General features: G+C 42.6%; 1 protein-coding gene across 2 annotated transcripts; it reads left to right on the forward strand.

Moving 5' to 3' along the window:
* The first annotated feature begins 120 nt into the window (after positions 1 to 120).
* C1R (complement C1r) lies at positions 121 to 27,939 on the forward strand. Of its 2 annotated transcripts, none has more exons than XM_044296917.1 (11): positions 121 to 259; positions 918 to 1,134; positions 4,704 to 4,890; positions 8,644 to 8,787; positions 8,946 to 9,142; positions 10,881 to 11,028; positions 11,144 to 11,265; positions 11,573 to 11,654; positions 11,747 to 11,887; positions 17,121 to 17,195; positions 26,193 to 27,939. In XM_044296917.1, exons 1-11 carry the CDS (start codon positions 204 to 206, stop codon positions 26,981 to 26,983), a joined length of 2,160 nt encoding a protein of 719 aa, XP_044152852.1. In that variant the 5' UTR covers positions 121 to 203; the 3' UTR covers positions 26,984 to 27,939. The 2 variants fall into 2 exon arrangements, with proteins under 2 accessions (XP_044152852.1, XP_044152853.1); XM_044296918.1 differs by having other exon boundaries at positions 11,576 to 11,654.

Here is a 27,939-nt window from a genome sequence, read left to right on the forward strand (position 1 = left end):
GGGATGCATGCATCAACAGACTGTGCAACCCTGCTGTATGGAAACAAAATGGACTATGTACTACAAGACCTATACTTCTCACACACACCAGGGGGCAGCAGAGACAACACAAAAGCAGACCCAAAAATTATCCACCAAACCTTCTCCCCTTTGCTCCTATTATCTCCTCCTCATCTCCTCCCCCTTGTCTGATCTAATGTGAAATGGGGAAACTTTCACTTTTGTGTAAATCACTTTATACAGAACGAAAACGAATAATGTAAGTACTAACTGGATGAAATGCTCTGCCTGTGTAGGAATGAGATACAATGATCTGCCTGTGTAGGGTTGAGATGCAACGCTCTGCCTGTGTAGGGTTGAGATGCAATGCTCTGCCTGTGTATAGATGAGATGCAATGCCCTGCCTGTGTAGGGATGTGATGCAATGCTCTGCCTGTGTAGGGATGTGATGAAACGCTCTGCCTTTATAGGGATGCAATGCAACGCTCTGCCTGTGTAGGGATGAGATGCAATGCTCTGCCTGTATAGGGATGAGATGCAATGCTCTGCCTGTATAGGGATGTGATGCAACGTTCTGCCTGTGTAGGGATGAGATGCAACACTCTGCCTGTGTAGGGTTGAGATGCAGTACTCTGCCTGTGTATAGATGAGATGCAATGCTCTGCCTGTGTAGGGATGTGATGCAACGCTCTGCCTGTGTATAGATGAGATGCAACGCTCTGCCTGTATAGGCATGTGATGCAATGCTCTGCCTGTGTAGGGTTGAGATGCAATGCTCTGCCTGTGTATAGATGAGATGCAGTGCTCTGCCTGTATAGGGATGACATAAATTTGTTATGGTTACGATAAAATGTTTTGCAATAGTCTACAGAGATTGCAAAACTGTACAGCTCTGTGTGAGTGCTTATGTTCTGCAGGCTGCTGTGGGTATTGCTGCTTTTTGGAACTGCAGCCTTCTCCACAGCCAAGACACCCCAACATGGACTCATCTCATCCCCCAACTACCCCAAAACGTACCCCAACAACCAGCACAACACCTGGAATATCACCGTCAACCAAGGGTTTCACATTTCATTAAAGTTCTTGGTGTTTGACTTAGAGCCGTCAGATGGATGTAACTATGACTATGTCAAGGTAATAAACACTTTATATAATTACATATGTACAGCTGGTATAACATAAGCTTCTTGTATATAGTGATATGGACCATGCTGGTATAACCTGGGCATCTCCTGTATATAATTATATATGTACAGCTGGTATAAGTTATACATCTTCTTGTATATAGTGATATGGACCATGCTGGTATAACCTGGGTATCTCCTGTATATAATTATATATGTACAGCTGGTATAAGTTATACATCTTCTTGTATATAGTGATATGGAGCATGCTGGTATAACCTGGGCATCTCCTGTATATAATTATATATGTGCAGCCGGTATAAGTTATACATCTTCTTGTATATAGTGATATGGACCATGCTGGTATAACCTGGGCATCTCCTGTATATAATTATATATGTGCAGCCGGTATAAGTTATACATCTTCTTGTATATAGTGATATGGACCATGCTGGTATAACCTGGGCATCTCCTGTATATAATTATATATGTGCAGCCGGTATAAGTTATACATCTTCTTGTATATAGTGATATGGACCATGCTGGTATAACCTGGGTATCTCCTGTATATAATTATATATGTGCAGCTGGTATAAGTTATACATCTTCTTGTATATAGTGATATGGAGCATGCTGGTATAACCTGGGCATCTCCTGTATATAATTATATATGTGCAGCCGGTATAAGTTATACATCTTCTTGTATATAGTGATATGGACCATGCTGGTATAACCTGGGCATCTCCTGTATATAAGTATATATGTACAGCCGGTATAAGTTATACATCTCCTGTATATAGTGATATGGACCATGCTGGTATAACCTGGGTATCTCCTGTATATAATTATATATGTACAGCCGGTATAAGTTATACATCTTCTTGTATATAGTGATATGGACCATGCTGGTATAACCTGGGCATCTCCTGTATATAATTATATATGTACAGCTGGTATAAGTTATACATCTTCTTGTATATAGTGATATGGACCATGCTGGTATAACCTGGGTATCTCCTGTATATAATTATATATGTACAGCTGGTATTAGTTATACATCTTCTTGTATATATTGATATGGACCATGCTGGTATAACCTGGGCATCTCCTGTATATAATTATATATATACAGCTGGTATAAGGTATACATCTTCTTGTATATAGTGATATGGACCATGCTGGTATAACCTGGGCATCTCCTGTATATAATTATATATGTACAGCTGGTATAAGTTATACATCTTCCTGTATACAGTGATATGGACCATGCTGGTATAACCTGGGCACCTCCTGTATATAATTATATATGTACAGCTGGTATAAGTTATACATCTTCCTGTATATAGTGATATGGACCATGCTGGTATAACCTGGGTATCTCCTGTATATAATTATATATGTACAGCTGGTATAAGTTATACATCTTCCTGTATACAGTGATATGGACCATGCTGGTATAACCTGGGCATCTCCTGTATATAATTATATATGTACAGCCGGTATAAGTTATACATCTTCTTCTATATAGTGATATAGAGCATGCTGGTACAAACCGGATTCCAAAAAAGTTGGGACACTATACAAATCGTGAATAAAAACTGAATGCAATGATGTGGAGGTGCCAACTTCTAATATTTTATTCAGAATAGAACATAAATCACGGACACAAAAGTTTAAACTGAGAAAATGTACCATTTTGGGCCTTCTTGGTTGCACCTTCCTCTTTATGATGCGCCAAATGTTCTCTATAGGTGAAAGATCTGGACTGCAGACCGGCCATTTCAGTACCCGGATCCTTCTCCTACGCAGCCATGATGTTGTGATTGATGCAGAATGTGGTCTGGCATTATCTTGCTGAAAAATGCAGGGTCTTCCCTGAAAGAGATGACGTCTGGATGGGAGCAGATGTTGTTCTAGAACCTGAATATATTTTTCTGCATTGATGGTGCCTTTCCAGACATGCAAGCTGCCCATGCCACACGCACTCATGCAACCCCATACCATCAGAGATGCAGGCTTCTGAACTGAGCGTTGATAACAACTTGGGTTCTCCTTGTCCTCTTTGGTCCGGATGACATGGCGTCCTAGATTTCCAAAAAGAACTTTGAATCGTGACTCGTCTGACCACAGAACAGTCTTCCATTTTGCCACACTCCATTGTAAATGATCCCCGGCCCAGTGAAAACGCCTGAGCTTGTGGATCTTGCTTAGAAATGGCTTCTTCTTTGCACTGTAGAGTTTCAGCTGGCAGCGGCGGATGGCACGGGGGATTGTGTTCACTGACAATGGTTTCTGGAAGTATTCCTGAGCCCATTCTGTGATTTCCTTTACAGTAGCATTCCTGTTTGTGGTGCAGTGTCGTCTAAGGGCCCGGAGATCACGGGCATCCAGTATGGTTTTACCGCCTTGACCCTTACGCACAGAGATTGTTCCAGATTCTCTGAATCTTCGGATGATGTTTGCACAGTTGATGATGATAGATGCAAAGTCTTTGCAATGTTTCGCTGGGTAACACCTTTCTGATATTGCTCCACTATCTTTCTGCGCAACATTGTGGGAATTGGTGATCCTCTACTCATCTTGGCTTCTGAGAGACACTGCCGCTCTGAGAAGCTCTTTTTATACCCAATCATGTTGCCAATTGACCTAATTAGTGTTAATTGGTCTTCCAGCTCTTCGTTATGCTCAAATTTACTTTTTCCAGCCTCTTATTGCTACTTGTCCCAACTTTTTGGGGATTTGTTGACACCGTGAAAATTTGAATCAACGTATTTTTCCTTTAAAATTATACATTTTCTCGGATTAAACGTTTGATCCGTCATCTACGTTCTATTACAAATAAAATATTGACATTTGCCATCTCCACATCATTGCATTCAGTTTTTATTCACAATTTGTTTAGTGTCCCAACTTTTTTGGAATCCGGTTTGTATAACCTGGGCATCTCGTGTATATAATTATCTATGTACAGCTGGTATAAGTTTTACATCTTCCTGTATACAGTGATATGGACCATGCTGGTATAACCTGGGTATCTCCTGTATATAGTGATATGGACCATGCTGGTATAACCTGGGCATCTCCTGTATATAGTGATATGGACCATGCTGGTATAACCTGGGCTTCTCCTGTATATAATTATATATGTATAGCTGGTATAAGTTATACATCTTCCTGTATATAGTGATATAGACCATGCTGGTATAACCTGGGCATCTCCTGTATATAATTATATATGTACAACTGGTATAAGTTATATATCTTCTTGTATATAGTGATATGGGCCATTCTGGTATAACCTGGGTATCTCCTGTATATAATTATGTATGTACAGCTGATATAGGTTATATATCTTCTTGTATATAGTGATATGGGCAATGCTGGTATAACCTGGGTATCTCCTGTATATAATTATATATGTACAGCTGATATAGGTTATATATCTTCTTGTATATAGTGATATAGACCATGCTCTAAGCATGCAAGGTTAAATATTCAGGTCAGAATAGAAGGTTTTGTTGTAATGGTGCGTTTTCCCCATACACTCTTAATTCCTGGTCTCCAATATTTCATTTCAAGGTGTTTGACGACAAAAGGGAAATGGGTCAGTTCTGTGGGCCCAAAGGGTCCAGATCCCACCCAGGTTATCGCCTCTTTATCACACATGGGAACCAAATGAAAATTGAATTTCACTCGGATTTCTCCAATGAGGAAAATGGTTCGGCTGTCTTCTATAAAGGATTCCAGGCGTTCTACCGAGCTGTGGGCAAGTACACACCACCACAATGATAATTATAGAACCTTTTAGTTTGATTTTGTTTTCTTTTTTACCTTTTGGACTTGCTGATTTTTTTGTCTTTATGAGAACATTGCACTAATAAATGGAATTTAAGTCCCACCCCCAAGGAGTCAATGATCTGACCTATTTCATCACACTCCTAAACAAATACAGACCCCTAATAAATGCAGACCAGACCGCTTAGAAAATACTGAACTCAGACCAGACCTCATAAACAAATACAGACCCCCGATCTTCTAAATACAGACCCGGAAACCCTAATAGAATACAGACCCCAGACTAGACTCCCTAAAATACAGAACCCTTGTGAGTCATTGGCCCACAAGCAAGCAGCAAGGAGGAATCATGTTTTTACTCTGCAAATGAAAAATTTGCAATAAAAATTTGCATTACGAAAATTCGCAATAAAAATCTCGAATATTCGAAATGACGAATATATATCACTATATTCTAAATATTCGTGAATTTTCGAAGTACCTATATTCGCGATAAAAATTTGCAATTCGAATATTCGTGATCAACACTAGTCATCAATATCAGATCGGCGGAGGTCCGACACCCAGCTGAGAAGCGGGGGTGCCGGGTATTGGACCCTGCCGATCTGGCATTCATGACCTATCCTGAGGCTTGTTCGCAAATATAGACCGGCACTCGCTGATGATTATTCTTGTAGATTTATTCAGTCACATATTCCATCATAGTGACGCGTGCGTTTCAGCAAATCATATGCTTTCATCAGACATGTGTAAATACCTTACCACTAGCTCTGATATATATATACAAAGGAAATGACATCACATTGTTACTATAGGCTCCTCCCACAATCAGGTGTCTGGGGAGTATGTGAATCAACTCAATCAAACAGGTGAAATATATTGTCAGAAACATCTAGTTTCATTACAAAAAAACTGAGCAAAATGATCATACAAATAATCGTATTACATGAAGCTACTGACAATATAATCTCTATTGAGGCCTTTTGGATCCATTGTTTGTAACCGATGGATCCAATATGCCTCTCTTTTCAAAAGCAACTTATTTCGGTCTCCACCGCGTCAAAGTAAAGTAACGCCCTCTATGACCTGGTAGCGCAATTGTGCTATAGTGTGGCCCTTTTGATGAAAGTGGTATGGTACACATATATGGCAGCGCAAGCATCTTGTGCTATATAAATGTGTCATCATCCACATATCACATCTCCCCCCCCCCCCATAACAGTGTCCCTGACAGTGTCCCACCCTATCGTAAGACGTCCGTTCCTTTATGTAAGTGAGCTATTGAGCTTGTAAATAAACTTGTGCAAAGTATATGAGTAGTTAGTAACTACTCATATAGTTTGCAGTTTGCACAAGTTTATTTACAAGCTCAATAGCTCACTTACATAAGTTACTATCTTATCTAATATAATCTATCACTAATCATCACTTACTTACTGCCTGGGACAGTCAGGAGGACTCCAAATTGTATTCACAACTTAGTACAATTCACTGTGTTTCACAGACAGTGCAGTAGTCAATGTGCTGCAGACAGTGCACAAAAGACTGCCTGTCAATCATTCACGGTTCAATCACAAGTGACTTCAAGTCCGTCTGTCCACAACATCCAATTACTGTCTGTGGCAGACTGTGGGCATGGGCAGGCGCCAGGCGGCAGCGACAGCCAGTTGGCACTACTGGGGCGCAGGGGCGGGCACTGGCAGGCAGAAGCTGGTGGCGTGGCACTGGCAGTGCTCCAGTCCCGCTCTTCAACATTCAAACTTGGCGGCCGGCGGCAGCGTAACTGTAACGTGACGTGACGTCACTCACTACGTTACGTCGCACGCGCTGCTCCTCCCACACTGAAGGCGGAGCAGGCGCGTGACGTCAGAGTGAGCAACGTTACGCTGCCGGCCGCCGGAAGATGGGAGGCAGTCAGGCAGAGCACGGAGGCGGAGCACGGAGGCGGAGCACAGGAGGCGGAGCACAGGAGGCGGACTACAGGAGGCGGACTACAGGAGGAGGAGGCGGTCTCAGCCTCACACGTGAGTCAGTATATGCGTGTCTGTTCTTTGTGTCACAGTGGGCGGCCGAGGCTGGCAGGAGGCGGAGCAGTCACAGTGACAGGGGTGTGAATTGATTAGTCCATACCCGGCCGGCAGTCACGGACGGCACACCCACTCGAACCCTGAGGGAGGCGGCCCCCCTGAGGCGGCCCGGCCCACCGGGCAAATGCCCGGTCTGCCCTATGGCCAGTCTGGCCCTGCTTGGGAGCACCAGGGGGGAGGGCTGAATCCTTGGAGCACTGCTTTTGTAACACCCCCTGTTCTCTGCACACACACCCTCCCCTTGATTGACAGGCCTAGACATCAGCATGCTGAGGGCAGAGCTGTGTCCTAGCATGTACATATCACATATCTTACTTAGTATAGTCATAACATGTTGGGAATAGAGGCTTTTTATGATTAGAAAGCTAACACATATTACTGCTTTATTTGCAAGCACAATATATGATTATAAAAACACCAGCAATATGTATTAGCTTTCTAAGCATAGAAAACATCTATTCTCAATGTAGTAAGGGTATAGCCTGGAGGTAAGTGATCAGCCTTGCATGTAGATATCCCTGGTTTGTATCTGGGGAGAGACAGTTTTTATTTCTTTAGATATTTTTTCATCATCATTTACCCCATAACATCATATTAAGAATACTGTAGAGGTTTTTAACACTTAGAAAACTAATAAATATTACTGGTTTCTTTATAATCAATGAATCATATATGGTGTCTTTGAATAAATCAGTAATAAGTTTTAGGTTTCTAAGGATAAAAACACAAATCTAAATATAGTAAGGGTATATTCTTTTATTATGGGTTAAATGAGAGAAGGAAAAACCCAGAAGAAATAACTCTAGAAGTCTCCCCTGGGACCTGATTTTAAGATCTCTACCTGCAAGGCTGACCACTTACCTCAAAGATATAGCCTTACTATATAGAGAAGAATGTTTTTCTATACTTAGAAAGTCTTTATAATCATATATTGTGCTTCTGAATAAACCAGTAATCTGTATTAGCTTAATAAGCATAGAATCCACTCTTCTCAATATGGAAGTAGTATATATGATATGTACATGCTAGGACATAGCTCTACTCTTACCATGCTGATGTCTAGCCTTGTCAATCAAGGAGAGGGGGAGTCTGCAGAGCACAGGGGTGTTACACAAGCAGTGCCCCAATAATTCAGCCCTGCCCTGGTGCTCCAAAGTGCTAATGTGCATATGAGTAACAATGCAGATAGCTCTGTAGCTGTTTAACATTCATACAAAAGAAAGGTATTGTTTTAATCAGCATGATCAACCCTACCTGGCAGCATACCTGCCTGGTTTAATAGTGTTAATTGTGCTGATAGACACTCTTTAAAGAAATGCACTCAGAACCTATAAATATGGCTTTGGGCTGTGATACTGGCTGTAAATCAGAACCAGTACAGGATAGGCATACTAGAGCATGACCAAATATTATTTTTATAGGTGGACTAGAAAAGTTTTCAGAGATGAACCTGCCCCTTTCAGCATCATAAAAATTGCAGATCCTTGGCCGTTCTTTAAGCACCATGGACACTCACATGATCCATATGCATGCCATGTTCAAAAACTTGCTCTGTCTATGGTCATCTTTACATGTTCTTCCCATTTTCATCTCACTCTTTTATGTTCCATGATCTGTATTACACTTCACCTCTCCAGATAACGATGAATGTGCATCTCCCAATGACAACAGCCTTACATGGACCCAGCCATGCCAGCATTTTTGTCACAATTATGTAGGAGGGTATTTCTGCTCCTGCCTCCCGGGATACCAGCTGGAGAGTGACAATCGGTCTTGCAAAGGTATGTTCTGGAGCAGTTGTGTGCAACCTGTGGCTCTCTATTGGTGGGGAAACTACATCCCCAAGCAATCACCACTGGAAAGCCACAGGTTGCAGACCACTATTGTAGAGTATGGAACAGTTGTCCAGATCATGTTGTTGTTCTGCACTTTTTTGTAGCACAGTGCAGTGACCATTTGTTTATGGAGGAGTCTGGATACATTTCCAGTCCAGGGTACCCTCAACCGTACCCACCGGACCTCAACTGCACCTATCGGATACGACTGGAGGAAGGGATGCAAATCTCACTCAAGTTCATTGAGATCTTCGATATTGATTATCATCCACGGGCTCCATGCCCCTATGATACACTGAAGGTGATGTTCTTCCTTTCCTCAATGACCATGGTTCATGTTTTGTTTGTCTCCAGCCATCTCGTCTTCTACTCGTCAACTGTTTTACTTTAGCATAGGTCCTCTATTCTAGAATTGTTTGCAACCCTTTGTTATATGATAGCTAGTATGTTGAGAGTGATGATCTCATTGTGGAGATTTTTCCAGAAGGTCCTGGTGTAAATGTCTACTTATGTGGCAGAGGGGCCTTTAGACTGCTCCCTCTGCACCTCCTATAGCTATGCCTTTGGTTCCTTCAATGGTGGTTCCTTTGGTGGATAATCATTCACCAGTTGTTCACTTAGTTGCCAACAGTCCTGAGTTTCTTTAAACTTGCCCTGTATTTAAAGGGATTTTTGGTAAATTTTTGGCATATGCACTGTCCCACAGACAAAAGGGCGGATTTAGGGGAAGCAATCTTGCTCAGCACTTCTCATTCTGGCTTTTTTTCAGCAGCTTGGGCACCTCCCGCACGCAACACAACCTGAGAACCCAGAGCTGCCAGGATCAAGGAGTGCTAAGGAAATAGTGGGGTCTGATATGGGGTCTGAATTTTGCCATTTGGTCTGGGGTCTGAGTTTTGAGGTCTGGTATGAATTTAATTTGAAGAATTGGATTAGCAATGGGGGTCTAAAATCTGGATTCATTTTGGAACTTGCCACTGTCCTGCAAATGCAGGTGTAGATTTAGGAGGAGCAGTATTACTCAGTTTCCTCCCTTCTGGCTTTTCTTCAGCAACTTGGATCGCTTCAGCTCTGGGGCCAAGGAGCGCTAAGCAGGGGCGTCGTAAGGTCAAAACATTCTGGGCTTGAGCCCCAGATGTTTTGACCAGTGCCACGAATGTTATCCTGCAGTAGCTGAACTTTAAATCAGCGTTTATCTCAATACTATCTTACACACTCAGCTCCGAAAACATGCAGTCCGGGCGGCGCTCGCTTACTGACGTCACGCGCCTGCTTCTCCCACTAGGTGGCGCGCAGGCGCGTGACGTCAATGAGTGAGCGCCGCCCGCACTGCCTGTTACTGGAGCTGGGTGTGTAAGTCAAAATAGTAATGAGATGAGCACTGATTTAAAGTTAAGTTACTGCAGGATACAGATTACTGAGGGGATGATCTGTGGGGTTGCCCAGACGGCTAGGCCCTTTACAGTAGTTATTAACCCCTTTCAGCTGTCCCCTATTCACTGAAGGGGGGACTGCTGAAAGGGGTTAATAGCTACTGTGAAGGTGGGACTGCTGAAAGGGGTTAATAACTACTGTGAAGGCCCCCCCAGGTGATGGGGGCGTGGCTTCATGGGGTGGGGGCGTGGCTTCATGGGGGCGTGATACAGTGGGCTTGTGCCCCGGATGTTTTCAGACCCTAGCAACGCCCCTGGCGCTAAGTAAACACTGGTGTCTGAATTATGGTTGGCTTGGTCTAGGGTCTAAATTTTGAGGTGTGGTCTGGATTAATTTTGGCCTCTGGTCTCATTTGGTTTCATTTGAAGTCTGATCTAGGATGTGGAATCATTTCGGGGGTCTGGTATCAGCATTCATTAACGACTGGGGTTTAAAGGGGTTAGGGTTAATTTTAAAGGCAAATGGCATCATTTAGTGAAGGTCCTTATAGGGAGGTCATTATACTGAACAAAATGCAAAAAAAAAAAAAAAACGCCACCCGATCGTATGACATGCCCAATAAACTAAAGCCCCACCTCATGTCCTCCATGCTTGTGTGTTTTCAGATATTCGAAGGACATCAGTTAGTGAGGAATTTATGTGGGAGACGTGCCCCAGAAATTATCAAGACGAAGAGCCATGAGGTGGACATCCTGTTCCAAACGGATGACTCTGGGGACAGCAGAGGGTGGAAGATATTCTACACCTCCGAGGGTACGCGGTGGTCGCTGGGCTGACTGAGCCGCGTACATGGCATTTTATATTACATCGACATCCATCAGATGTTTCTTCAGAGGTGATTTATTGGTTTGATTTTTTTTTTTTTCAGCCATCCAATGCCCGAAGCCTGTCACCCTGGACGAATTCTCCATCGTTTCACCAATGCAAGAAGTGTACAGAATGCAAGATTACTTTGTGCTGTCCTGCCGCACGGGATACAGGCTGGTGGAGGTACGACCAGACAAATGTTATGATTTTTGTAAGGTATCCAGTTTCGATAGAAAACCATGGTCATAAGGGGTGAAAAGAATGCGGAAGTCGTGTGGACTTAGAACAATGCAAAACCTGAAGTCTAACAAGGCCATTAAAGGGGTAAATATTGAACTGCATTTCTATGAAGCCTGGGTGACCCTGCGACTAAATGATAACTCCAGGATTACCAGAAAGGGCGGCCACTTATCTACTTTCTGGACCCTGTTAGAAGAATGTGATAATACAACAAAGTCTAGATTTTCCAGTGCTTTAATGCTTTCTCCAGCAGGAGGGCAGAGAACTGAGCGTCTTCACCGCTGTCTGCCAGAAAGATGGCACGTGGCACCGGCCGGTACCCAGATGTGAAAGTAAGGCTGGGCGTGCCCTGTAATAATAATATATAACCTGGGATGTCTTATCCTGACACTGCTGAGCTCACCGCTTCTTGTCCTCCGTGTAGTTGTCAGCTGTCAGGAACCAGACGTTCTGCGTAATGGCCGCCACGTGTTCCTGACTGAACCAAAGAAGGTGACGTACCAGTCCAAAATAGTCTACTCCTGTGACGAACCGTACTACAAGATGGTGACTCACAAAGGGAGTGGTAAGTATGCTACTGATTCACTTATACAGAGATTTGGACCATGCTGGTATAACCTGGGCATCTCCTGTATATAATTATATATGTACAGCTGGTATAAGTTATACATCTTCCTGTATATAGTGATATGGACCACGCTGGTATAACCTGGGTATCTCCTGTATATAATTATACATGTACAGCCGGTATAAGTTATACATCTTCTTGTATATAGTGATATGGACCATGCTGGTATAACCTGGGTATCTCCTGTATATAATTATACATGTACAGCCGGTATAAGTTATACATCTCCTGTATATAGTGATTTAGACCATGCTGATATAACCTGGGCATCTCCTGTATATAATTATATATGTACAGCCGGTATAAGTTATACATCTTCTTGTATATAGTGATATGGAGCATGCTGGTATAACCTGGGCATCTCCTGTATATAATTATATATGTACAGCTGGTATAAGTTATACATCTTGTATATAGTGATATGGACCATGCTGGTATAACCTGGGTATCTCCTGTATATAATTATATATGTACAGCTGGTATAAGTTATACATCTTCCTGTATATAGTGATATGGACCATGCTGGTATAACCTGGGCATCTCCTGTATATAATTATATATGTACAGCCGGTATAAGTTATACATCTTCTTGTATATAGTGATTTGGACCATGCTGGTATAACCTGGGCATCTTCTGTATATAATTATATATGTACAGCTGGTATAAGTTATACATCTTCTTGTATATAGTGATATGGACCATGCTGGTATAACCTGGGTATCTCCTGTATATAATTATATATGTACAGCTGGTATAAGTTATACATCTCCTTGTATAGTGTGATATGGACCATGCTGGTATAACCTGGGCATCTCCTGTATATAATTATATATGTACAGCCGGTATAAGTTATACATCTTCCTGTATATAGTGATATGGACCATGCTGGTATAACCTGGGCATCTCCTGTATATAATTATATATGTACAGCTGGTATAAGTTATACATCTTCTTGTATATAAGTGATATGGAGCATGCTGGTATAACCTGGGCATCTCCAGTATATAATTATATATGTACAGCTGGTATAAGTTATACATCTTCTTGTATATAGTGATATGGACCACGCTGGTATAACCTGGGCATCTCCTGTATATAATTATATATGTACAGCTGGTATAAGTTATACATCTTCTTGTATATAGTGATATGGACCATGCTGGTATAACCTGGGCATTTCCTGTATATAATTATATATGTACAGCTGGTATAAGTTATACATCTTGTATATAGTGATATGGACCATGCTGGTATAACCTGGGTATCTCCTGTATATAATTATATATGTACAGCTGGTATAAGTTATACATCTTGTATATAGTGATATGGACCATGCTGGTATAACCTGGGTATCTCCTGTATATAATTATATATGTACAGCTGGTATAAGTTATACATCTTCCTGTATATAGTGATATGGACCATGCTGGTATAACCTGGGCATCTCCTGTATATAATTATATATGTACAGCCGGTATAAGTTATACATCTTCTTGTATATAGTGATTTGGACCATGCTGGTATAACCTGGGCATCTTCTGTATATAATTATATATGTACAGCTGGTATAAGTTATACATCTTCTTGTATATAGTGATATGGACCATGCTGGTATAACCTGGGTATCTCCTGTATATAATTATATATGTACAGCTGGTATAAGTTATACATCTCCTTGTATAGTGTGATATGGACCATGCTGGTATAACCTGGGCATCTCCTGTATATAATTATATATGTACAGCCGGTATAAGTTATACATCTTCCTGTATATAGTGATATGGACCATGCTGGTATAACCTGGGCATCTCCTGTATATAATTATATATGTACAGCTGGTATAAGTTATACATCTTCTTGTATATAGTGATATGGACCATGCTGGTATAACCTGGGCATCTCCTGTATATAATTATATATGTACAGCCGGTATAAATTATACATCTTCTTGTATATAGTGATTTGGACCATGCTGGTATAACCTGGGTATCTCCTGTATATAATTATATATGTACAGCTGGTATAAGTTATACATCTCCTTGTATAGTGTGATATGGACCATGCTGGTATAACCTGGGCATCTCCTGTATATAATTATATATGTACAGCCGGTATAAGTTATACATCTTCTTGTATATAGTGATATGGACCATGCTGGTATAACCTGGGCATCTCCTGTATATAATTATATATGTACAGCTGGTATAAGTTATACATCTTCCTGTATACAGTGATATGGACCATGCTGGTATAACCTGGGCATCTCCTGTATATAATTATATATGTACAGCCGGTATAAGTTATACATCTTCTTGTATATAGTGATATGGAGCATGCTGGTATAACCTGGGCATCTCCTGTATATAATTATATATGTACAGCCGGTATAAGTTATACATCTTCTTGTATATAGTGATATGGACCATGCTGGTATAACCTGGGCATCTCCTGTATATAATTATATATGTACAGCTGGTATAAGTTATACATCTTCTTGTATATAGTGATGTGGAGCATGCTGGTATAACCCGGGCATCTCCTGTATATAATTATATCTGTACAGCTGGTATAAGTTATACATCTTCTTGTATATAGTGATATGGAGCATGCTGGTATAACCTGGGCATCTCCTGTATATAATTATATATGTACAGCTGGTATAACCTGGGTATCTCCTGTATATAATTATATATGTACAGCTGGTATACGTTATACATCTTCTTGTATATAGTGATATGGACCATGCTGGTATAACCTGGGTATCTTCAGTAGATAATTATATATGTACAGCTGGTATAAGTTATACATCTTCTTGTATATAGTGATATGGAGCATGCTGGTATAACCTGAGCATCTCCTGTATATAATTATATATGTACAGCTGGTATAAGTTATACATCTTCTTGTATATAGTGATATGGACCATGCTGGTATAACCTGGGCATCTCCTGTATATAATTATATATGTACAGCCGGTATAAGTTATACATCTTCTTGTATATAGTGATTTGGACCACGCTGGTATAACCTGGGCATCTCCTGTATATAATTATATATGTACAGCTGGTATAAGTTATACATCTTCTTGTATATAGTGATGTGGAGCATGCTGGTATAACCCGGGCATCTCCTGTATATAATTATATCTGTACAGCTGGTATAAGTTATACATCTTCTTGTATATAGTGATATGGAGCATGCTGGTATAACCTGGGCATCTCCTGTATATAATTATATATGTACAGCTGGTATAACCTGGGTATCTCCTGTATATAATTATATATGTACAGCTGGTATACGTTATACATCTTCTTGTATATAGTGATATGGACCATGCTGGTATAACCTGAGCATCTCCTGTATATAATTATATATGTACAGCTGGTATAAGTTATACATCTTCTTGTATATAGTGATATGGACCATGCTGGTATAACCTGAGCATCTCCTGTATATAATTATATATGTACAGCTGGTATAAGTTATACATCTTCTTGTATATACAGGGAGTGCAGAATTATTAGGCAAGTTGTATTTTTGAGGATTAATTTTATTATTGAACAACAACCATGTTCTCAATGAACCCAAAAAACTCATTAATATCAAAGCTGAATATTTTTGGAAGTAGTTTTTAGTTTGTTTTTAGTTTTAGCTATTTTAGGGGGATATCTGTGTGTGCAGGTGACTATTACTGTGCATAATTATTAGGCAACTTACCAAAAAACAAATATATACCCATTTCAATTATTTATTTTTACCAGTGAAACCAATATAACATCTCAACATTCACAAATATACATTTCTGACATTCAAAAACAAAACAAAAACAAATCAGTGACCAATATAGCCACCTTTCTTTGCAAGGACACTCAAAAGCCTGCCATCCATGGATTCTGTCAGTGTTTTGATCTGTTCACCATCAACATTGCGTGCAGCAGCAACCACAGCCTCCCAGACACTGTTCAGAGAGGTGTACTGTTTTCCCTCCTTGTAAATCTCACATTTGATGATGGACCACAGGTTCTCAATGGGGTTCAGATCAGGTGAACAAGGAGGCCATGTCATTAGATTTTCTTCTTTTATACCCTTTCTTGCCAGCCACGTTGTGGAGTACTTGGACGCGTGTGATGGAGCATTGTCCTGCATGAAAATCATGTTTTTCTTACCTTGCAGACTTCTTCCTGTACCACTGCTTGAAGAAGGTGTCTTCCAGAAACTGGCAGTAGGACTGGGAGTTGAGCTTGACTCCATCCTCAACCCAAAAAGGCCCCACAAGCTCATCTTTGATGATACCAGCCCAAACCAGTACTCCACCTCCACCTTGCTGGCGTCTGAGTCGGACTGGAGCTCTCTGCCCTTTACCAATCCAGCCATCTGGCCCATCAAGACTCACTCTCATTTCATCAGTCCATAAAACCTTAGAAAAATCAGTCTTGAGATATTTCTTGGCCCAGTCTTGACGTTTCAGCTTGTGTATCTTGTTCAGTGGTGGTCGTCTTTCAGCCTTTCTTACCTTGGCCATGTCTCTGAGTATTGCACACCTTGTGCTTTTGGGCACTCCAGTGATGTTACAGCTCTGAAATATGGCCAAACTGGTGGCAAGTGGCATCTTGGCAGCTGCACGCTTGACTTTTCTCAGTTCATGGGCAGTTATTTTGCGCCTTGGTTTTTCCACACGCTTCTTGCGACCCTGTTGACTATTTTGAATGAAACGCTTGATTGTTCGATGATCACGCTTCAGAAGCTTTGCAATTTTAAGAGTGCTGCATCCCTCTGCAAGATATCTCACTATTTTTGACTTTTCTGAGCCTGTCAAGTCCTTCTTTTGACCCATTTTGCCAAAGGAAAGGAAGTTGCCTAATAATTATGCACACCTGATATAGGGTGTTGATGTCATTAGACCACACCCCTTCTCATTACAGAGATGCACATCACCTAATATGCTTAATTGGTAGTAGGCTTTCGAGCCTATACAGCTTGGAGTAAGACAACATGCAGAAAGAGGATGATGTGGTCAAAATACTCATTTGCCTAATAATTCTGCACGTAGTGTAGTGATATGGACCATGCTGGTATTACCTGGGCATCTCTTGTATATAATTATATATGTACAGCTGGTATATTAGTAATAATTAACAATAATAATTATCTGCTTTCTGTGATTTCCAGACACTTTTACCTGCTTAGAAGATCGTCTGTGGAAGGATGAGAATGGAGAGCAACAGATTCCAATTTGTTTGCCAGGTATGTAATTTTTTTTTGGGTGAAATTTAATGGACTTAGTAAACAGGGATGTGCACGTTATCCTAACAGATACAGGAAACACAATCATTAACCCATCTAGACATCAGGGATACTGTTGTTAACCCATTAGATATCAGCGATTTAATTGTTGACCCTGTAAACAGCACAGGTATCATTTTGACCCTCTAAGACACCTTTTATATGAACTCACTAGGAACCCTGGAAATGATTTGTTATAAATTAGATTCGTTAATTTCTAACGATAATTTGTTTTCCCTTAGTCCTAACAGTGGCACAGATGGGGTATTCTGCCCCTGTGGACTGGTTAGGACAGGTGGAAGTTTTAATGAAATAACAAAACTAAACCTATACACGCCCTCCCTGCCCCCAATAAAGAGGGGCGTAGCCCTCATGCTATTGTGTAATAACAAGTAGACAAAAAAAAACTAATAAACAAGGGGGGGAATTTGTGTGCCACTGTTAGGACTAAGGGAAAACAAATTATCGTTAGAAGTTATCGATTCCCTTACGTCCTAACCAGTGGCACAGATGGGGATTTAGCAAGTAGAAACCCCCATGGGAGGGTCCTCATGCCTGGCGGAAGATAACACTGTCCGGCCAAATGAGGAATAACTATGTATTCTAGTATCCACTCTATAGTGTGAGATAAAAGTGGAGTGAGAACTCCAAGAAGCTGACTTACAGATCACGTCCAATGGGATCGAGCTTCTCTCTGCAAAAGAAGTGGCCACTGCTCGAGTAGAGTGGGCCCTTACAAATTCAGGGGGCTCCGAGCCCTGAGACATATAAGACTCCCGAATTGCCTCTTTAATCCAGCGACTGATGGAGGGCTTAGAGGCTTTCCTCCCCTTATGGGTACCGGAAAAAAGGATAAGGAGGTTTTCATCCTTCCTAAATACCTTGGAGCGTTCCAGGTAAATCCTAAGACATCTCGCAATGTCGAGGGTATGGAGCCCTCTTTCCTCAGAGGAGGGGGATGGAGCCAATGTTGGTAGGGAGATCACCTGGTTAATATTGTCAAAGGAAGGAACCTTTGGGATGAAGGTAGGTAAAAATTTGAGAAGTACCCGATCCTGCAGGAACTTCGTATAAGGCTCAAAGGCAGAAAAAGCCTGGAGTTCCCCAACTCGCTTTGCAGAGGTAACAGCCAACAAGAAGGTGATCTTCCAGGTCAGGAACCTGAATCCCGCCTCCTCTAGGGGCTCAAAGGGGGGAGATGATAACCCCCTGAGCACGACCGATAAATCCCAAACAGGGATAGGTCTGATTACTGTAGGCTTTAATCTTGAGGCTCCCTTCAGGAATCTCTTGATAAGGGGGTCTTGAGAAACAGCTCTGTTGAGACAAGCAGAGATTGCTGAAATCTGCACTTTAAGGGTAGCGGGTGATAGCCCCTTGTCCAGACCGTCCTGTAGAAATTGTAGGATCATCGGGATGGAAGCTTCAGCGGATGTTTGCTGATGCCTAGAACACCAGGATGAAAAAATCTTCCAGATTCTGGAGTAGGCCTTATTGGTAGCTTCTGATCTGGAGTGCTCCAGGGTTCTCAAGACAGACCCCGATAGCCCTTCTATCCTTGGAAGGGACTGATCAACCTCCAGGCCGTCAGGTTGAACATTTGAAGATTTGAGGAGACCTGGGTGCCCCCCGACACCAGTACTCTCTCTGGGGGAAGCCTCAGAAATTGACCCCTGACTCATCTGTAAGAGTTGGGTAAACCAAGCTCTTTTCGGCCAGTATGGGATAATGGCGATAACTTGATGCTTGGTCCTGCCTGATTTTCATCAAAACCCTCGGTATCAAGGAAATTGGAGGGAAGATGTAGGCCAGCCTGAACCTCCATGGGATTGACAGTGCATCTATTGCCACCAGGTTGTCCTCCCTGTAAAGGGAGCAATACCTCTCCACCTTGGTGTTGAACCTCGTTGCCATGAGATCGATCTCTGGCATGCCCCACCTGAGCGTTATCTCCTTGAAGACCTCTGGATGAAGTGACCATTCTCCGGTTGGAAGACCTCGGCTCAGGCGATCCGCAATCACATTGTGAACTCCGCGAATGTGAACGGCTGATAAGTGGGTGAGGTTCAGTTCTGCCCAATCCAAAATCACCCCTATCTCTCTCAGGAGACTTTGTGACCTCGTGCCTCCCTGCTTGTTGATGTACAGCACAGCGGTCATGCTGTCTGACTGTACCTTCACTGCCTTCCCTCGAATGACGGGAGCAAAATGAAGAAGAGCTAGCCTGATTGCTCTGATCTCCAGAAGATTCGATGACAATAACCTCTCCTGAGGTGTCCAAGTTCCCTGGACTGTCTTGTCCTGAAGATGCGCACCCCAGCCTACTAGGGATGTGTCTGAAGTAAGTATGATCCAAGAGGGCTGGATCAGGGACTTGCCGTCCGTGAGGTGGGACCACCACCTTAGAGAGGATCGGACTTTGTAAGGCAGGGAGAGCACGGAATTGAGTCCCACTGGACTGTGATTCCACTTGGCTAATACTTCCGACTGGAGCGGACGTAGATGCCATAAAGCCCAAGGTACCGCCTCTGCGGTTGAGGACATTAGTCCCAACAGCCTCATCCACGTTCGAATCGTTACCTGTTTTGGTACAGAGAGAGAACGGGCTGTCTGTTGAACGGATTGCCTTCTTTCGGGAGTGAGATGAATCGTCATCCTGACAGAATCCACCATGAACCCCAGGAACCTTACCGAGGTGGCTGGTTGAAGTTGGGATTTGTCCCAATTGATTATCCATCCTAACTGATGTAGGAATGTAACAGCCTGTTGGATGTGTTGGGACAGGATCGCTTGGGAGGGAGCTCTGAGGAGCCAGTCGTCCAGGTATGGAACTATACTCAGGCCCTGAAGCCTTAGCGCGGCCACCACAGAGACCACCACCTTGGTGAAAGTGTGTGGGGCTGAAGAAATCCCAAACGGGAGGGCCACAAACTGAAAATGTTTTAGGACCCCCCCCCCCCCCCCGATGTTTACCGCGATCCTTAAGAATCTTCTGGACCCAGGATGGATGGGAATATGGAGATAAGCATCCTTGAGGTCTAAGGTTGCCAAGAAATCTCCCGGCATAAGAAGATTGGTCACCGACTGGATAGTTTCCATACGGAACTTCTTTTGTTTTATGAAACGATTGAAGAACCTCAAATCTATAATCATCCTCCAACCTCCGGTATTCTTGGGTACCAGGAAAACTGGGGAGTAGATACCTGTTCCCCTCTCTTGGAGAGGCACTTCTTCTAAGGCCCCCTTCTGGAAGTATTCTAGTACGTAACTTTCTAGAATCTTTTGCTTGTTGCTGGGAAGAAGCCTTGTTTGGACGAACTTGTCCAGAGGCAGACAAGGTAGCCTTGAGAAATTACACGCAGGACCCAACTGTCCTGGATATGATCCTGCCAACAAGGTAGAAAGTGCTGTAGGCGACCGGGATTTCCAGTCAGACCGGCTAAATACCAAGAGCCTCGAGGAGGCCCGCAATCAGAGCGCCAAGGACTTCTTGGGGGGTCTAGAACCCCGAGAGGATTTCCCTCCTCTACGGGAACCCCAATTCCTCTGGGCTCTGGGTTGAGGTTCCGCTCTGGAACCATACCCCTTGCCCCGACCACGAAAGGACTGCTGGGGAAGGGACTTGCCCTTCTTGTCCGACAGCCCCTCCATTATCTGGTCAAGCTCTGCACCAAAGAGTTTGCCGGGTTCATATGCCATGGCACAAAGATTATGTTTTGAGGTCGTATCGGCCTTCCAAGGTTTCAACCAAAGCGGACGCCTGCCCGCGGTTGAAAGAGCCATGGACTTGGATGCCAGCTTCAATTGTTGTGGAGCTGCGTCACACAAGAAGTCAATGGCAAGGCTGGCCGTCTTACATGAGGCCAGAATGTCGTCCCTAGAGACCCCATGGTCCAGGTCAGACTGAATCTGGGTGAATCTAGCTCTCAGAAAATTTGGCACTTCGGACGACGAAATCGCAACTGAGGCGGAGGCTGAGGAATAAGCGCGCCTAAGGGCGCAGTCCTGCAAGCTTGACCCGTCGTCTGATGGGATCATGGTCCTTCTAGATAATTTATCGATCGCCATGTCCACCTTAGGGACAGGCCCCCAGGAAGATACCTGATCCTCTTTGACCGGAAACACAGCCTTAAATCTCTTGGTCAACACTGGACCTTTCTCTGGCTTTCTCCACTCTGTTTTCATCAGAGACAGGAGAGAATCATCTGCTTTAAAGGCCCTAGGCCCCCTAGAGGCAGAGGATGAGGCTTCCCCCGGATCAACGTCCTGGTCCCCCAACCGGACGGATTTTAGTAGCCGCTGGGCCTTCTCCAGCGGAAAAAGATATGAAAATCCGTCCTCCTCATCCGAGGAGGAAGAGGCTGAACCTTCTCTCGTCTCCTGACCCCCCGAGACCTCCATCGCCCGATGGGGGGAGGAGGGACGATGGCGTTTGGAAACCAGGGTATTCTTCAGCTCCTGTATGGAGGCGTTCACCTGGCTCATATTTGACTCCATGTACCCCTTCACCCAATCGACTACGTCGTGGACCGATGGCTCCAGCTGGGGGAGAGACTTGGCCCTACAGGGTGGGCACCGGGAAAAATCATAGGAGTCCTCCAGCACGATCTGGCAGTCATGGCACTGCAGGTGACGCCTCTTGCCCGTGGACTTCCTGCTGGGCTCTCGCTCACCGTCCCCGGTAGAAGACATAGCTGAAAATTAGAAGAGACATGAATTTAAGCAAAATTCAAGAAAACAGAGCTTAACCGCAAGCTTCAGGATCTTTACCCGGAAGATCCTAGCAAGCTCTTATCGTTAGCAAAAGAAATTTTCAGCACACAGAGGTTCGCAAACCACTATAGCACCAAACCACACACTCAAGGTTAACAGGACTAGCTGCGCTCCAGGAGACTGAACCTGGAGCTTCACCAGTTTAAATAGGGTTGTTAGGCGCCAAAAGAAAGCCCCGCCCACAAAAGGGGCGGGGTAAACCTCTAAAGTTTATAACTTGGTACTGAATAACCAAATTGTTATTATGGACCCCAGAGAGGGAACCTGAAACATCTAAAAGGCCCCCCACGGCCTTAGACAATCAAAAAAACACCTCCGGCCGACGCTACTGCGCTCCGGAGAAAAAACCCGGAACTGACGTCACTTCCGCAAGACGGCGGTGCCCAGCCGAACATGTGGACGCCGCTACCGCCGCTCAGCCTTGTAACCCGGAATGAGGTAAGCCCAATAGTGATAGGGCTCTGAACACAGGAGCGGAACCTAGTTAAGGCCTGAGACATGCGGACGCCCGACATCCTCAGGCCGCATAGGAGGAGCGGCCCAGTTCCCAAAGGGAACAAAATATCAAAAAAGGGAAAAATACACTCTCTCCACCGCAGGGATGGAGGAGTGCACCACCCACCCCGTCCTGTCCGCAGGACAGAAAAAAACACAATAGCATGAGGGCTACGCCCCTCTTTATTGGGGGCAGGGAGGGCGTGTATAGGTTTAGTTTTGTTATTTCATTAAAACTTCCACCTGTCCTAACCAGTCCACAGGGGCAGAATACCCCATCTGTGCCACTGGTTAGGACGTAAGGGAAATTGGGGATATAACTTTTAAACCTTTTGACACCAGGAATATTATTTATGACTATCCATAACCAAGGATGTAACTACTGACCTTTTGGACATCGTGATTATAATTATTAACCCAATGGACACCTTGGGAATGATCTGTAACCAGTTTGACAAGAGGGATATAGTTATTGCCCCTCTATACATCAGGGATATAGTTATTAACCTAATATACAGCAGGGATATAATTATAAGCACAATATTTATTTGTAACCTGACAACAAGTAGATCATTTTCACCCTCTAGACTCACAGAATATAGTTATTAACCCACTAGATAGCGGGGATTTATTATTATTAACCTACCGGGCACCACGGACATTATTTGTAACCATTTCACAAAAGGGTATACGTTTCACCCTCTAGACATCAGTGATGCAATATATGACCCTCTAGACGCCGGCTGGACACAACAGGAATGATTCGTAACCAATTAGACACCAGGGATATAGTTACCCAGTAAATAACTAGAAATTATTAGTATGTAAATAGTTATCAGGTTTAAATACACAAACCCATTAACCAACAGGGATATCCAAATTATCATGATTATTAGCCCACTAAATACTAGTGGGACATATTTACCCACTAGAAACCAGGGACATTATTATTCAACCACTAGAGACCAGGGACATAATTATTTACCCAATAAATAACAGTGAGACATATTTACCCACTAGATACCAGGGACATAATTATTTACTCATTAGATACCAGGGACATAATTAAATACCCACTAAATACCAGTAAGACATATTTACCTACTAGACACCATGGACATAATTATTTACCCACTGGATACCAGTAACATAATTGCGTTCCCACTAGATACCAGGAACAAAATTATATACTCACTAGATACCAGGGACAAAATTATATACTCACTAGATACCAGGGACAAAATTAGATACCCACTAGATACCAGGGATTTATATATTTGCCCACTAGATACCAGGGATTTATTTGTTTAGATACTAGATACCAGTAACAGAAGTATTTACCCACTTGACACCAGGGACATAATTATTTACCCACTAGATACCAGGGATATAATTATTTACCCACTAGACACCAGAGACATACTTATTTACCCACTAGATACCAGGTATATAATTATTTACCCACTACATACTTGGGACAATTACTTACCCACTAGACACCAGGGACATAATTATTGACCTACTAGATACCAGGTTCTTAATGTGTATCCACTAGATACCGGGGACAAAATTATATACCACTAGATACCAGGGATTGATTTATTTGGCCACTATATACCAGGAACAGAAGTATTTACCCACTATACACCAGGGACATAATTATTTACCCAGTAGAGACCATTGACAATTATTTACCCACTGGACACCAGGGGCATAACTATTTACTCACTAGATACCAGGGGCATAATTATTTATCCACTAGATACCAGGGACATAATTAAATACCCACTAGATACTAGGGACATACTTATATAACCACAAAATACCAGTGAGACATATTTACCTACTAGACACCATGGACATAATTATTTACCCACTGGATACCAGAAACATAACTACATTCCCACCAGATAACAGGGACAAAATTATATACTTACTAGATACCAGGGACAAAATTAGATACACACTAGATACCAGGGATTTATATATTTGCCCACTAGATACCAGGGATTTATTTATTTAGCTACTAGATACCAGGAACGGAAGTATTTACCCACTAAACACCTGTGAAATAATTATTTACCCACTAGATACCAGGAACATAATTATTTACCCACTAAACACCTGTGAAATAACTATTTACCCACTAGATACCAGGGACATAATTATTTACCCACCATATACCAGGGACATAATTATTTACCCACTACATACTTGGGACAATTATTTACTCACTAGATACCAGGATCATAATTATCCACTAGATACCAGGGACAAAATTGTATGCTCACTAGATACCAGGGACAAAATTAGATACCCACTAGATACCAGGGATTGATATATTTATTTGCCCACCAGACACCAGGGACATAATTATTTATCCACTAGACGCCTAGGACATAATTATTTACCCACTAGAGACCATGGACAATTTTTTACCTACTAGACACCAGGGGCATAATTATTTACCCACTAGACACCAGGGGCATAATTATTTACCCTCTAGATACCAGGGACATAATTAAATACCCACTAGATACTAGGGACATAATTATATACCCACTAAATACCATGGAGACATATTTACCTACTAGACACCATGGACATAATTATTTGCCCACTGGATACCAGGAACATAACTACATTCCCACCAGATGCCAGGAACAAAATTATATGCTCACTAGATACCAGGGATATAATTATTTACCCACTAGATACCAGGGACATAATTATTTACCCACTAGACACCAGGGTCATATTTATCCACTAGATACCAGGGACAAAATTATATACCCACTAGATACCAGGAACAGAAATATTTACCCACTAGACACCAGGGGCATAATTATTTACCCACTAGATACCAGGGGCATAATACGATACCCACTAGATACCAGGGATTTATATATTTGCCCACTAGAGACCAGGGATTTATTTATTTAGCTACTAGATACCAGGAACTGAAGTATTTACCCACTAGATACCAGGGACATAATTATTTACCCACAAGGTTTCAAGGATATAGTTGTTTAACAACACAAAATAAAAGCATAACTCAACAAAAAGTTATATAATTACTAATCTGCTAAAAAGAAAACAGATATACTGTATATACACAGGCTCCAGGGATATAACTACTAACCAGCTAGACGAAAGTAACAGAATTATTAACCCACTCAAAATGCATTATATATTTATTAACCTGCTAGACACCAGGGATATATGGTAGCTACAAGATTACTAAGTACAAAGGATATAATAATTAATGAACAACTGTAAACACCAGGATTTTTTTATTGACCTACAAAACATCAATAATAATTAACCCACTAAACACCAGGGATGCAATTATTAGATACCAGAGATATCAATATTAACCTACTAGATACATTAATATTATTACTAACCCAGTAGACACCAGGGACCTAATTATTAACCCATAAAAAATTAGGAATATGATTATGAACCTCCTAGATCCCAGGGATGGTATTACTAACCCACTGGACACCAGGGACATAATTACGGTATTATTCCGCCAGACACCATGATTTAAGGGCAACAATAACAGAACATCAGAAATTGCATTATTAACCCATTAGGCACCATAGACTTTTTTGCTTGGCAATCTTTACTTACAGTATAGATGGGACCTACCTTGTTCTACCTGTCTGTTTCATCTTGTACCCTCAGTGTGTGGACAACCACAGAATCCTGTCGCTGGTTTAAGTCGCATTATGGACGGTAAAGAAGCTGAAAATGGGAACTTTCCTTGGCAAGCGTTCCTGAAGAGCCCTGGGAGAGCAGGCGGCGTTCTGATTGACGAGAAATGGGTTCTTACCGCCGCTCATGTTCTAAAACCGGATAGGAGCACCCGGGCCCTTGATATCAATAACCTGCACGTGTTTCTCGGCGACGTGGATGTCAATAACCTGGTAAAAAATGGCCTTGCCAAGGTGAAAGCTTTTCACATCTACCCAGATTACACCACAGAGAGCCACGACCACGATATCGCTCTGATCGAACTAGAGAACCCGGTGACCATGGGTAGCAATGTGTCTCCCATATGTCTCCCTGAAAACAGCGAGGTGTCTCTCTACGACTCGGGTAGGGTCGGCTACGTCAGTGGGTTTGGAATCACGGAAGAAAACAAAATAACCGACCACCTTCATTATGTGATTCTACCTGTGGCCGCGAGAGACAAATGCCAGCAGCAATTGGTCAGAAATCAGGCAGGTGTGAAAATCGGAAGGCAGAAATTCACGGAAAACATGTTCTGCGCCGGGTTCTCTGAAGATGAGAATTCGCAGAAGGACTCATGTCAAGGAGACAGCGGAGGCGCATTTGCTGTCGAAAACAGGGTAGATAAGAAGTGGGTGGCCACGGGCCTGGTGTCGTGGGGTATAGATTGCGGTCGCGGTTATGGCTACTACACCAAAGTTGTCAATTATATTGATTGGATTAAAAGCCACATAGGCAGATGATGGGAGTAGGACTCCTCATAGCATTTGTTATAGACCCAGCAACCTGAAATTATGTATATGAATAATTGCCTGGAGCTGATGCAAATGCTTCACCGTATCATAAGAGAGCGCAGCGAACCTACCAAAGGGGTTGTACCAGTAACAGCTTATTACGAATCCACCGGTAATGTGTCCGATTGGTGGGTATCCGACCGCTTAGATCCCCACTGACCATCAGAATGGAAGCCCATGTCCCTCGTTTGAATGGAGTGGTGGTCGAGGATGTATTCTGACTCTCCATTCAAAGTCTTTGAGACTGAGGAAGATAGCTGAGTATCGCGCTCACCTGTCAGGCCCATAGAGACAGATGGAGCGGCAGCGCACATGCTCGACCACCACTTTATTCAGCAGGAGGACATGAGGCCCTGCTCTTGTGATTGGTAAGGGGGTTTCCGACTGCTGAGAACGCCACCAATCAGACGCTTATCACCTGTCCTATAGAGAGATGATACGTTTTCATTCTGGACAACCCCTTTTACCCATGAGGGTGTTAGGCTCAACCGGCTATATAATATTGATTTAAAGAAAAATACCACAGCTTGAGTGATGTTTGAAAGTCTGGTTGCTATGGACTTTCTGCCTAACAACCACATGCTTTTAATATGGGCCTATGAGAAAGAGTTGAGAAAAAGTATCCATAGCAACCTATGGCCTAGATTGTGATGGGACTATCATTCCCCTAGCAGTAGGGACCCAGCCAATCAACACTTGATCTCTGAGGATCGTCCATTTTGCCCTTTGATTACCCAACTAGAATGAAATCATACTCGGCTCTGTCTGCTCATGTGCAATGATATGGCCGCGTGAGTATATTTTTTGTGTGGCTGTTAAACATTTTACAATTTGATACCTAATAAAAATGTACAGAGATTTTATGTATATTCTTCTGGGAAATAAAATACTGAGTGTGGACCAAA

This window comes from Bufo gargarizans, chromosome 6 (assembly GCF_014858855.1).
Source record: "Bufo gargarizans isolate SCDJY-AF-19 chromosome 6, ASM1485885v1, whole genome shotgun sequence".
Lineage (NCBI taxonomy): Eukaryota > Metazoa > Chordata > Amphibia > Anura > Bufonidae > Bufo > Bufo gargarizans.